Source organism: Sarcophilus harrisii, chromosome 3 (genome assembly GCF_902635505.1).
Source record: "Sarcophilus harrisii chromosome 3, mSarHar1.11, whole genome shotgun sequence".
In the NCBI taxonomy this organism is placed as follows: Eukaryota; Metazoa; Chordata; class Mammalia; order Dasyuromorphia; family Dasyuridae; genus Sarcophilus; species Sarcophilus harrisii.
The window spans coordinates 14,243,211-14,257,471 of record NC_045428.1 but is presented as its reverse complement, the minus strand read 5'-3'; the positions used below and the strand labels follow the sequence as shown (position 1 = coordinate 14,257,471).

The following is a 14,261-nucleotide window of genomic DNA, read 5'->3' as shown; positions in this document are numbered from 1 at the left end:
CTAAAAAAACCCCCGCCATTTGGAACCTTAAAGATCATTAACTCATTGGAGATAAGCAGACTGAAACTCCCTGCCCAAAGATGAATTAATTAGGCTGCCCTGGCGATTGTCGCTCACAAGGCAAAGTTCTCCAGGCTTGGTGCAGCAGAAATAACATCAGACAGGACCTGAGAGTGAAGTTTTGCCTCCATCACTTCCAATCTCATCCATCTGCAATGTTTTGATCTTGGGCAATCAATCAGGCGACTCACAAGCATTTATTAATGTCCTTAGGGCCCAGTCACTTCATCTAAAAATGAAAATGATGGACTGGGATTACCTCTATGATTTCTTTCAGCTCAAAATTCTCTCGATCCACAGTGATCAATCAATCAATGAGTCAATAAGCACTTCCCATCTGCCAAGCTCTATATTAAATGCTGGGGCTAAAAATGAAACTTTTCCTGTTTCTGAGGCACAAAGTCTCTTAAGGTACAGAGTTCTATTTTGTAGTGTATAGCTTATTGAATCTTTTAGAATTTCAGAAGTGCCTTCTAAGAATTCATATCGAAAAATTCATTTTTTTATCCCCAGCCGGCTAACGTGACATTTTCCCTGCTTTTAAAGCGTGTTGCACTTGAGGACTATTAGAATGGGACTTCAAATATAAGCAGAGCAGATCTGAATAGCTCCAGACAGGGATAATGTATGTCTGGTGGGCAGTAGACGTGTCCGTGCATGCAAGCAGTTGAATAAGTTTTTAGTTTTTGACAAGTCCTATGTCACGTTCAAATTTAAGATGGCATTCCCCAGAGAAAAATATTTGATTCCAGGTTAAGAGTAGGAGACCAAGGGAAATCCCTGAAGGAAAATAAGAGATCCAAAGGAAAGGAGATCTAATATGATTCATGGGAATCATGTATCGCTTCCATGGGAAGTAGGTTTTCTTGGATGCTGTTCCTTTGGTTTAGCACATGGACTTTTCAAATCACCACCGCCATCGGAGAAATCCTATTTACTTACTAATACTATGCACACCACAGGCTTATATTTCACTGCTGCTACCTGGCTTGATGGGGACAATGACAGGGGACACCTGACCAAGGATCACTGCCCTCTATTCCATATTATTATGTTCTATATTAGAATGTCTCAGCCACAGTGATTCAGTTTTCTTGTGTCCAGTATATCACTGCCTGTGGCAACTTGCTTTCAGTATCTGTGTGACAAATTAGTCTGGACTCTACTTCTGCTCTTCTAAACTCTCAAAATAATTAAGTTGCAAAACATGTCAGCTTTCAGGCAAACAAGAATTTTAACAAAAATAAAAACTGAGACGGTCCCTTTCTTTCCAATTGCTGATACCTTCTGTCATTGAGCATCTCCTGTCTGTCAGTGATAAATAAGCCATTGTGCTGATGTATATACTAAGAGGGACAAGGGATCTCTAGTTCCAGAGCTGACTTAAGACAGAGAGAGTAGGTTGGATTGTAGTGGGGAGATGGCATAGTGTTTGAAACACTCCCTTCATCAAAAAAGCCCACCACTCGAAGCCATCATTGTAACTACAACATTCTCCTAGGAATGTTGGATGGTTCTGATTCATGGAGTCTCACAAACTCTAAAGAATCAAAATTGCAGGTGACTCAGATGGCAGTGGAGACACATGTGGGTGTTAAGTAGGATGTAGCCTATTACCAGTGATGACTTATGTGTAACACATAGCATTCAGAGGAGATGGGATGGTGATGGAGAGAGTACACTGGCTCACAGAGGCACACTATGAGGGCTGAAGTGGTACCCGTGGAATGACAGAAGCCCAACAGGAAGACCTCCAGTGCTTTGTGTAGATTGGTAATGGAGCACTTAGGAGAGGATCCAGACAAGCATCACATGATATGGGAAGATGATGGGTTGTGAGCCACCATCGCTGATGGGAGTGGGCACTTTGATGACATTCCAGCCTAACGGAGTAGGGAGCAGTGTATATTCAGAGGGGTCTGGACAGTCCCTTCAGCGCTTCAGATCATAGGTCTTTCTTGCCTTCTTATCTTGGGTTACCTTTGGGCATGTCTTTCTATCTCTGTCTGTGTGTGTCTGTCTCTGTCTCTCTGTCTCTCTGTCTCTCTGAATATAGAAATTTCTCAGAGTATCCATCCAACACTCTCTTTTATAGAAAGAATCTCCATCCTATTTTTCAGGACCAGGCATTTGGTAGTCCTTCTCTCCCTTCTTTTCTTCAATACTTTCTTCTATTTTTTTGTCATATAGAGAAAAATAACCTTCCATTACTTCAGATCTTTTTTCTTCATTGTTTTTACTTTGAAGTCCCTCCCCTTATTTCTTCTGTCATATAACCTGGGGAGTGGATACTTCTCTCCCCTCAACCATATTTTTTATTTGGCCATGGCACAAAGACAAATACACCCTCTACAAGTCACAAATAAGTTCTACTTCATGCTTGCTGACAGTAAGCTCCCCAGTCCTCTTGTTAGTAGTTCTAAAAAATAGTTTGGAAAATGGTTCATTTCCTAAGTCTGGCTTTGGAATATTCTGTGGGAGAACCATATCATATGGGCGACATCTTGGGCATACGTACATGTGGACAATATGCATTTTTCATCCATTCTGATTTTCCAGGGTGGATGGTTACTCTGTGGAATTGTTATGACTTTCACTTATGTTAATATCTGTATGTCTCTGAAATAGTCATTAAACACATTTTGTTGTTTGTATCGATGTTTAATGTGTTTCTAAGGAAACATTTAATCTAAGAAATCTGTGGCTAAAGAATGAGACTGAGGACAAAGCCCTGTCCAAAGGCAGCAGGGATTTGATCACCTGAATGGCAGGGATTTATGATATTGGAATTGATGTCAGAGTCTGTCATTGCCCAATGTCGGCCAATTTTTCTCTTTTGCTGTCGCAGGGAGAGACGATATCTCCTCCTGTCAAAGAGGCCGAGGACAAACTGGTTTTTAACTAAATAAAACATCTTCTCATAGGACACACTTTTTATTTCACTGAAACTCTGCAAAGAATGGATTTATGCCTTTGCAACTCTGTGTCTGATTCATTTGGACTCTGATTCTTTGAGTGTAGCAGTGCTAGGGGACTTCCTCCGTGCTTTCCATGTCTGTGAAGTGCCGGTGCTAGTTAAAGGGGAATTGGACCACTCTAGACCTCCTTTTTGTAATGTTCCGTATCCACTGAAAAATTATTGCAGATGTCTTCAATCGGTTGCTCCAGGGGATTAAGCTTGGCTTTTTCCTTTCAATTTTTCTTCTGTATTTGCCTAATGACCACTTAAATCTTTCTCAAAAGTACCAACTACTCTTCTGATTTCTTGGTACTGAGACTCTCCCTTGTCCTGCTTTTTCTCCCCGAATCTTTTGCAGAGTTTAAGGCTAATATCTTTTCATTTTGTCCTTAATGACAATCCAGAAACAGCATTTCTGTTTGCTTCCATTCCCTTTTTTGTTGCTATGGAATATGATGGACTGGGAGGGAGACAAAACAGAGGCCTTAAATATTCCCAAGGAGCTTTAGATAGCACTGAACAGGAGACTGTACATTGGAAGGGAAGGCAAGTATTGGGCTCCATTTATATATATAAAATATATTATATAATCCATATATTATCCATTTATAGGACAGAAGTTTCAGAGCTAAATTGGTCTCTTTAGGACAAACTTTTCATTTTATAGAAAAGGAAACTGAGTCACATAGAAGTCACATGACTTGCCTAGCCATGTAGTTAGTATCCGAGGCAGAATTTGAACCCCAGTCTCCTCCAAGTTCAGTGGCCTCTGCGTTATATCATTCTATCTCTCACCGTGATTCTCTATGCTGAAGTAGTGGACATTGATGATTACATAGGGTAGAATCCTAGCTTTCTCTCAAGGGTTTAGAGCCTTTCTCTTTGACATTCGCTGCTTTGCCCCACCCTTGGCTGGCCATATCCATGACTCCTTTTGGCATAGTCTCTTCCTTGTTTTTTCTCTACTTTCTTGTTAAAGCTGTTCTCAGTTTCTGCTCCAATGACAGTAATTGCTTTTGCCCCTCCCATTTCTCCTTTATTACCCTCAAATATATCCAGAGGGTCCTCATCCTTTCCTGTCCTTGCCCCCACATCCTTTCCACTTTAAAGCTGTTTCCGACTCCTTTCATGACAAATCTTCCCACACTGTCATTGTCCTTTGCCGACTTCTCCTGCATTTTCCTCCTGATCAGGACATTGCTTTGCAAGGTTTTCCCAGAGCTCCAGGCTTTTTCTTCTTATATTTTCTTGATCTTTTTTCTCTTTGACCCTGAAGTCATCAAGCAATCTTTTAAAGGCCATTTTCTTTGTGTCTTGGTATAACTGAAAAGAAAGCCAGGGGCACATTTGGAGCCTGGAGAGATGGAGGCTGAAATCTGCTTTTAACACTTACTGGCTCTGTGAGCAGGAATGAGGATCAACCTCCCTGATTCTCAGTTTCTTCATCTGTAAAATCAGGGAGAATAGTCCTAGTACCGACTTCCGGTCAAATGAGATCATTTATATAAAACATTTTGCAAACCTAAAATTACTACATAAAAATCCAACCCCTGAGAGGCTACCGGGTGTGGAGTAGGGTGCTGGATGTGGAGTCAGGAGATCCAGGAAGACCCTGCTTCCTGTACTTACTTACAAGTCACCTCATGTCTTAACAGCCTCATTTCCCTCATTTGTAAAATAGGGGCAATAATCAGTGGGCATCTTCCTCCCACCAGGGTAATCCTGAGAAGAGAGGGCACTTTGCAAACCTCTGTGTGCAAGGTAAATATGAATCATTGTCATAGTCATTGGATAGTCATGTGAATCATTGCCATAGTCATTGGATGGGTGCTAACTGACCTTGTTTTGATGTTCCAATGTCACCTGGCCAGAGAAAGCCTCTTATACATGACCGTGATGTGATTTGGGGTTTAGAGTTTAGCTGAGTCTGATGACAATTCCCTGGGAGAGAGTCAGAGAGAGGGTTAGACATCCTTGTTTCCTGGGAAAGGGATTATATCTGTTTGTTTCTTATTAATTAGAAAATTGGATGAATAGCACCGCTATGCTTGGAAATAAACAACATACTGAGCTGCCTCTGTGTGTTAATAAAATCGTCCATACTTCTTAGGAAGAGAATTATTTCTCACCTCTCTTTTGACAATATTACACATTATCAAAATGGTGTTAAAATGTTAAATGAAGTCTGGGGACTGAAAGCTTGCAGTCAAATTTGGGGCTCGGAAGATGCTGGAGTTAGCTTTTGACACTGCCATCCACTTGGCACAGTGCCTGGCACACAGTAGGCACCTAATTAATGTTTATCGACTGACTGATGGACTTACTGTCTTGCTCATAATTAAGAGACAACGTGGGATCGTGAGAAGAGGATTGCCTTTGGGGTGACATTGGTCACTATTGTTTCTTAGTTTCTGTTCCAGTTCCCCGTCAGGGGGAAGTACGCTTAGCCTTCTGCTCTAGAGGCTGTTTGAGGACCGGAGACCATGACGATAATCGTGAAAAGTTTGATGTATTTTTTAATACGATGCTTCTTCATTGTCTTGTTTCCTGTCACCTCAGGATGTCTCCGATTATTATAATGGATGCTATGAAATGTGGAGGCTGAATTAATCTTTGAAATGCCAAGCAGCGTGCTCAGGACAGTCTAGGGGTGTAAGGTCTAAAAAAAACCCCAGCAACATCGGATTCCATCACTCATAAGTTAGGGATCACTGCTTTATATTAATGCCATGGCCCAAGAAACTCATTTGGCTGCTTGGCTCAGTGACTTTATTAATCATAAGCAGAACAATAACAAAAAGGGCACCCTATTGCTGACTTGAATTACATTTATTTCAAGCTACTTTATGGGAGGAAGTCCTTGGTTTTTAAGCATCCTTTTATTTTTATTTTTTATTTTAATGTTTTTGCCTTTTAAAATAATAGGCTTTTATTTTCAAAACATATGCAAAGATTTTTAGCACTTTAAAACATTTTTAACAAGCATTTATTTTCTCTCTCTCTTATCTGGGTAGTACAGTGCATAGAATAGTGGGGCTAGAATCAGGAAGGTCTGAGTTCAAATCCAACTTCAGACATTCATTAGTTAAGTGGCAAATCACTTAAGATCTCCAGCTCTCAGTTTTCTCAGTTATAAAGTGAGAGTCACAGTTACACTGATCTCCCAGGATTGTTGTGAGGATCCAATGAAATAATGTTTGTAAAGTCCTAAAGACACAGTAAATGTTTAACAAATGTTAGTTTCCTCCTCCCTCCCCTATTCTTTTCTTTCCCCCATCAATAAAAAGAGAAAAAGAAAATGCTCTCAGAAATCTATAGAGGGTTATGAACGGAATCAGGAGAACAAGGTATACAATAATGGCAACACTGTAATGACAAAGAATACTGAAGATCTAGGAACTCAGATCACTACAAAGGCCACTTATTCTTCTACAAAGCTGATCATCAAAAATGCATTTCTGGGTGCAGAGGGTGTCCTCAAAGTCTGAGCACTGTTTAAAGCTGGGAAGCTACTTAGTAATGCTCTAATTACTATTATAGCTTGAAGTAGCACTGAGGCTTTGGGGACACCCTGTACTTTGTTCACTTTGTAGGGGATCTGTAGTGTCATTGAGCATTGATTGTAGCCCACGTGTGCCTCCTCACTCTCTATTGTGCTCCTCCACATCCTTCCATTAATTCTCCCCAGGGGCTTTATCCTAGGTCTTCAGAACATTCTCTTTTATTAATTTAAAATGCCAACTATGTATTATTAGCAACTGGAAGGCTGCTATATTTATATGATGATATCCAGAAATATGGACAATGTCCTCTGAATATAATGAATCACTTTGTCACTAGCATTGTTGTTCTCAAATTTTTTTAAAATGCCTGTAATATGTTTGGAATTGACTATGTGGGTCTATAGCCTGCCTCCAAATCAAGCCAGTCGCAAGCATTGAAATGCCTACTATAGCCCTGAGCATACAAGTATATTCACATTATGTGGAGAGCATTTTTTTCTTTTCCCTCTTTTATTTCTGAAGAGTAAATTTGAGTTTGTTTTCAAGGGGACATTTGGTCTTCAGCTTGATGTCCTCTCCTGGAATAAATAATGCCTCTGACAGCTCAGTCTAGAATTATGATGTAACTTTGTTTATATCCACACTTTGTGAACACTTGTCTCATGAGATAACTCTGTAGACTGGATCATCTTTGTATACACAAGATGTATACGAAATGTATACAAGTGTATACAAAGATATACACTTCCTTGAAAAGCAGTGTTGGTTCTGAAAGGTTGTTTGGAAAGACTTATTCAGTTAGCAAACAAGTACCTATTCTATGTAATAAATTTTGCTTAAGACAAAAACAAACAATCCCTATTCCCATTTAGTGATGATGATGGTGATGGCAATTGGAATTTATCTAATATTATAAAGTTTGCAAAGTCCTTTAGAAATATTATCTCATTTGATCCTCACAACTCTGGGGGATATTTTACAAGGTTCAGTGACTTGCACAGCATCACATCTAGTAGGTGTCTTCATCCAAATTTGAACTCAGGTCCTCTGGACTCCCTGTCCGACACTCTATAAACTGTGTCACCCAGTTGTTGGGGAGGATTCCATGTATATAATTATATCAACTCAGGTTCATTTAAGAAGGGAGAGTATATACATTTAGGGAACAGAGAATATCTCATGGACAAGGTAGAACTTGAACTTGAAGTCTTGAAGGAAGATAAAGATTTTGAAAAGTGGAACTTAGCAGGCAGTGCCTTCCTGCCACGGGGCACAGCTTAGATAAACCAGTGGAGATGGGAGCGAGAAGAGTAAGAACCCTATTGGATGGGAATGAAGACTTCTCATGAAGTTACATGATATGAAACTGTGTGATAATGATTGGTTGTTGTCTGTTGTGATCAAAGAGATCAAAATGGCATCAGTCAATGTACATACAATGTGTCCAGCTGTGGCCGATCAGACCAACAGGAATTGGAGGCTCTACCATAGATTGGGCACAAAGAGTCCCTAGAAAGGTAGGTTAATTCCAACCAGCACAAGACCTTAAACAACAGATTGAAGAGTTTAGTTTTTTTTTTAACCTGGAAGAACTGGGGAAGCATTTTTGAGGCTGGTTAGAGTTGTCCCTTAGCAAGGTGATTTTTGGCCTCTTGATTGGAAGGATGGATTAGAAAGGGGAGAGAATAGTGGCCTGGAGCCCTAATCATTGCAGAGATCCAGGTGAAAATGCTTAGGTTTCAACTAAGGCGATTGTCCTGTGAGCAGAGAGAAGGAAGGTAAAGTTGCAAGTGATGTTGTGGAGATAGAAGTAAATGGAGCAACTGATGAGTTCTGCAGGTAAGGGGGAGGAAGGAGTCAAGCTTGAAGTCCCCACCTGGGTGATAGGGGCCAGAGAGGAGCTCTTTGGGAAGAGTAAGTCCGGGAGGATGATGGTGGATCCCATGGTGGACAGGTGAAACTGACATCACTTTCAAGTCAGTTTCACCTTCTAGCCAGGGCTCACAGAATCTGAATTATTAGGAGCTTGGAGGTCGGTCATCTACTTCCATCAATACTTAAACAAGGTAAGTAAAAAATATGTGTCTGGTGAAGAACTTGGGGAAAAAACCTAGAAATCTCACTTGAGGACTGTGCGAATCATGCTTTTATTCTTCAGAGTCCTTGGTATTTGATCACCAACATTTCAGGCAGAGTTTAAAGTCCCTTGTGTTTGACACAGACCTTTCCTCAGACCTTATTGCATTAACACTGTCTTTTTGGTTTTAGATGGCCAATGTGACACCAGAATATTGTCTTGACATCATAAAGAAATTCGAAGTTTCTGAAGAAAACAAGGAGAAAAATGTTCTCGGCATAGAAGGTAAAGCATCCTTAGATTCCAAACATTCATTTCTGGTTATATTTGACTATTAAATTGGCACAGGTACCTGGAAAGAAGCCTGAACCCTAGTGGGAACTCTAAAGCTTGCAAGCCTTCTTCTTAATTCATATCTCTTACAGAATGGGTTTTGTTTTTATTTTTTAAAGCACTCTCACAGTTCTCTCTCTTTGTCTATTCTCTCTTCAGGGAGTCCAGGGGTTGTGGCCATCTTGTTTCTAGCAGAGGTTTCTCCTGGCTTTCTTTTATTGGAGCTAGCTCTGACAAGTTGTTGGCTGATTGTTAAATATTGGAAGGAGGAAGCATGTATACCTCACAGGAGAGGGCCATGTTACAAATCAGGATACCATTCATTGTTTTGTTGATTGTCTAGATTTAAGGAGATGTTAATAATGTAGATTACATTTAAATGTGTGTGCAAACATTTTAGCCCATCAGAGGCTAGTTGTTCAACCTTCACCAGTACACCCCAGCATTGTTCCAGAAACATCACTTTGGACTTAAAACAAATGAGGTTAAAAAACTAAGGGAATGGAGTCATCCTTAAATTAGAGACTAATAATCATAATAACAAGAATAACTGGTATTTACAGGATGTCTTAAAGTTTGCAATGTGCTTTATGTTCATAATTTCATTTGAGTCTCATAATACCCCTGTTTTTTACCTACTGGTATTGACTCATTGTGTTAGGACTTCTTTTTTATTTTGCTCATTTCTCTAACATCTCTTTTCTTTCTCTCTCTTTCTGTGTGTGTGTGTATGTGTGTGTGTATGTGTGTGTGTGTGTGTGTGTTTCCTGTGAATCTTCCTTTACTTTCATTATTTTTAGGGAAACTATCACTTGCTTGGCCCTTTTGCAGGAACATCTCAAAACAGATGTTATAAAACTGACAGCTTAGGGTCTGTACCTTTGTAGTATCTTCCTCCTTAACCCTGTCAGTTTATTATCTTTGTCATTATACTTTTAAAAGGCCCAAGGCAGTATTTAATGTGTTGTAAATTACTCTTGGGAAAGTAATTGACTTTTCTAACCCATAAATGGGGCTGAAACATCCTGAAAGGAAAAGCTTCTAGATGAAGTAGACCTGAGTGCTTGCATGGCTGCTTCTACCTGTCAGCAGCTACTGACTTCTCTCTCTTAAACAGGATGAGGCTGGACATACCCTCCTATGGGACCAACATTTCTCAATAGAAAATACAGAATCAAATCCCTATTGTTCTCATAATGCATCCTGAGGCATTGTCTTCTACCTTAATTAGAGGCCTCTTTTCAGTCCTCTCCCTTCCTGCTCTCTCTGGAGTCCATCCTAATTCTGTCTAACTCACCTCCTCTTTGTGAGTAATATCACAAAATTTTAGAAAAGGGGGCATCTAATCTGATTCATTTCTGAACAATAATTCCCTTTCTCTCATATCTAACAAGTGACCTTTTGGCCTCTAGAGTTGGATTCCCAAGCCATTTTCCCAACTCTAATTGTTAGGAAGTTTTTCCTGACTTCAAATCTAAATCCTTTTTTTGCCTTTTTCATTTGTTTATTTTGGTTCTACCCTCTGGGGCACAGCAGGACAAGAAAATTTTCTCTTTCGTGTGACAGGTATTTAGATACCTGAAAACAGCAGTCACATATTTATTGAAGTTATTGATCAAAATGTTCACAGCCCAAGGCCACAAAAAGATCCTTGGACACACTGTTTTAAAACCTTCCAAGTTGAGATTGAGTTATCAATGACTACTTGTTAGGTCCATGATCTCGCTGGTTTCAAATGAATCAAACCATGTTATTTGTTTATTTCCACATTTCTCCATCTTTTCTACAAGAACAGGAATGAGATCAAATCTAAAATCTATAGATTTTAGATCTCCATCTATAGCATTTTTAGCTACCATTTCAGTAGTCCTGTCAGAAAAGAAAGTAAAGTTAGTTTGGTATAACCTGAATAAAGCCAAATAAAGCCAGGTTCTTTCTTGGAAATCATTGCTTTCTCTTCTAGATGCTTGTGAAATCTTGTAATATAACACATCCTAGATTTTTGACAGGAAGCAAAATTAAACCTACAGGTTTTTAGTTTATGATCATAGTATCATGCCATCGTGTCAGCTTCCTGGTATATTTCTTCAAATTCTTATCTATGAACTATCCTTATAATAACACATCCTAGAATTTTGACAGGAAACAAAATTAAACCCCCAGGTTTTTAGTTTATAATCATAGTATCATGCCATCGTGTCAGCTTCCTGGTATATTTCCCCAAATTCTTATCTATTTCCTCTTTTTTCCAATTGATCTAAAGTATACTAGATTGTGCAATGGCTAGAGTGTTAGGCTGAAAATCAGAAAGACCTGAGTTCAAATTCAATCTCAGACATTTACTAGCTGTGTGACTCTGTATTAACATCTTGTAACCCCATTTTTAAATGGGAATAATAATAGCACCTACCTCTCAGAGCTGTGACAATCAAATGATGTGATATTTTTAAAGGGTTTTTCAAACTTTCAAGTACTATATTTAAATGCTAACTATTATGAAAAATATCATGCTTACTTTTGCATCTGTTGATCTTTATCAAATGCTTTGCCTTTTGGTTCCCGTGTTTCTTTTAATGGGAATTTTCCTTAACATACGATATTACTTATTTCCCTTTTCTCCTATCCTTTTACTTGGTTGGACAAAAGTAATCTAGTTAAAATCTAAGGTTTTTTTTCTATTGAAAAAAAATAATTTCCAAGGAAAGCAGAGATAAATTGGTGACTAAGGTGAGATGGTAAGTTTTCCTAGTGTTGGGCTTTTTCTTTACCATCAGTTGAATGACTGCCTTGATTGAACTCCATCAGAGTGGCCGGCCTACCTGTGGCTTCTGAATTATACATATCCAATCAGATCTTATTTCTCACTAGAATTCTCTGTGCTCAGTAATCTGGCATATTTCTTGACTATTTAAAAAATAACATTCATCCCCAAAATTGTTTTTTGTTTTGTGTTTGCTACAATAATGTTTTTTGAGGGCCTCTTAGTTGCCAGGCAGTGCAATTTGCCTCTATTGACTTATTTTATTGCTCTTGCTGCATTAGAACTTAAGGTTATTGAGAACAGGGGCTATATTTTTTTGGCATCCCACCCGCATGTTTTGGTACTGTTACTTGCCCATAGTAAGTGATTACCAAATCCCTGTTGAATTAAATTGAATTGAATCCATCATTTATGCTTATTATCCAACACAATAGTCTGTAAGCACAAGATACAGAAATAACAGGCACTGGTTAAAAACATCATTTGTCATCAACTGTTGTCCCTTCAGTTCATCACAACCTGCATTTCTCATGGGTCTACTCAGGCATAATATAAATCTACAGAAGAGTAGATCCTGCATTGTCAGCCTCGGATCGATTGTCTCCTGACGATACTCTTTGTTATAATTACAATTGTCATAATCACCACTATGCTGTTGGCTATAAAGCTGTGCACAAAAATAAACAATGGAATGGACAAGAACTCATTTTGGTCTCATTGTCCCTATTGCATTAGCTTTGCTTAAGTGCGCCTTGAAAAATTTTTCGCTGTTGTTTTCCCATCACATAGTGTGATTTTTAAATCAAAAATTTTAAAAACCCAACACAACTTCTAGTTTTTACCAACTTACCTATTCCCCCCAAATATGGTAATATTGCAGTTTTTTGTGACTGACTTGGATTTTGACTTGGGACCAAGTTCTTTTTGTGGTGTCCCTGGTTTTCCATCCATAAAAGGATACCCACATGCTCTTTGGGAGTATTCCTAAGGTGTATAAGATATAAATGTATATTTATATGAGGAAGTGACCTCAGATTTTAGGTCGGTCTTATTTTTACTGATAAGGAAACTGAGCACCAGGGCCCGGGAGAGATTATCGGTAAGAAAAGGCTTTCGTTATTTTGGAAGAGAAGATGTTGCCTAATTGTCATATAGTTAATACAGTGACAACCTCCTGTCCTGCAGCGGCTCCAGGAATGGATTAAATTCAGCAGCAATTTCCAGTTTCCCCGTCTGGCCCTCTGAGGTAACAAGTTGAGTCTGAATCTTTCTTGTCTCCTTCCTTGCCAGGTTTCACAAACTTTATGAGGAGTCCTGCCTGCGATGTCTTTAACCCCTTACACGCGGAGGTGTTCCAGGACATGGACCAACCCCTCTGCAACTATTACATCGCCTCCTCTCATAACACGTACCTGACTGGTGACCAGCTCCTTTCTCAGTCCAAAGTGGACATGTATGCTCGCGTCCTGCAAGAAGGCTGTCGCTGTGTGGAAGGTAACTACTCCTGCTTCTTCCTGAGGACACTCTAATAATAATAATGATGAGGAATACGAAGAACGATACCTGACATTTATGTAGCATTTTCTGCCAGACCCAGAAAGGCCCATGATTGCCAAGAAAACTCCAGGCACAAAAATGCACGTAGAGTCGGACAAAACTAAATGACTGAACAGCAGTAATGTGTCAGACACTATATTAAGTGCTTTACAATTAGGATCCTCTCAACAATCCTGTAATGTAGCCACTATTATTATATTCATTGTACAGATGGGGAAATTGAGGCAAATAGAGCTTAAGTGACTTGCACAAGGTCAATCAGCTAGGAAGTATCTGAGATTGGTCTTCAATTTCCAAACCCCTGCATTCTATCCACTGTAGCACATTACTTTGCTTTATTTAATGTGTTTAAAATTGATTTTTTTTCATTGACATCTTTTATTCCTAATTTGTTCTTATTTTGGAATGTATTGATCTCTCTTCCCCGACCCAGCAAGCCGTTCTGAGAGATGGGAAAGGTAGGGCCACAAAACTAGCCAATATGTTAACCAAAATTGATAGTCCCAGTCTTAGCCCCAGAGATCTGGAACTGGGAGGGACTTCAGACACTGTCTTGTCCATCCCCTCAATTTACAACTGGGGAAACTGAGGCTGAGAGAGATTACATGGAATAAATAGAGTGCAGGATTTGAGGTCAATAAGATCTGAGTTCAAGTCCTGCTTGACACTTCCAAGCTGCCCTAGGAAAGTCTCTTAACCTGTCTCAAGCTCAGTTTTCTCAGCAGTAAAATGCAGGATCGTAATAGGGGAGTTGTGAGGATCAAATGAGATAAAATATGTAAAAGCTCTTGTGGTCATCTAGTATCAAATGCAAAGATTCAGCCTCACTGCCAGGGAGTGAGTCCAGATCCTCCGCTCTAAGTTAGTGTGGTTTCTACCTCTGCAGAGGGAAATCATTTGTTCTCTCTCCTTTGGGAGTAATCTTGGTCACTGTATTTACAGGATGTGTAGTTTGTTGTTGTTATTGTGGTTGTGGGCTCTTTGCATTTACTTCTTATCGTTTTTCTTTAA

At 39.4% G+C, this 14,261-nt stretch overlaps 1 protein-coding gene across 2 annotated transcripts in view; it reads left to right on the top strand.

Moving 5' to 3' along the window:
• The window catches only part of PLCH1 (phospholipase C eta 1), a 152,182-nt gene that overhangs the window by 87,203 nt on the left and 50,718 nt on the right, over positions 1-14,261 (top strand). For both annotated transcript variants that reach the window (XM_031957553.1, XM_031957554.1), the window contains exons 6-7: positions 8,791-8,884; positions 12,984-13,187. In XM_031957553.1, coding sequence (XP_031813413.1) covers positions 8,791-8,884; positions 12,984-13,187 — 298 coding nt within the window. The remainder of the gene's footprint in view (positions 1-8,790; positions 8,885-12,983; positions 13,188-14,261) is intronic.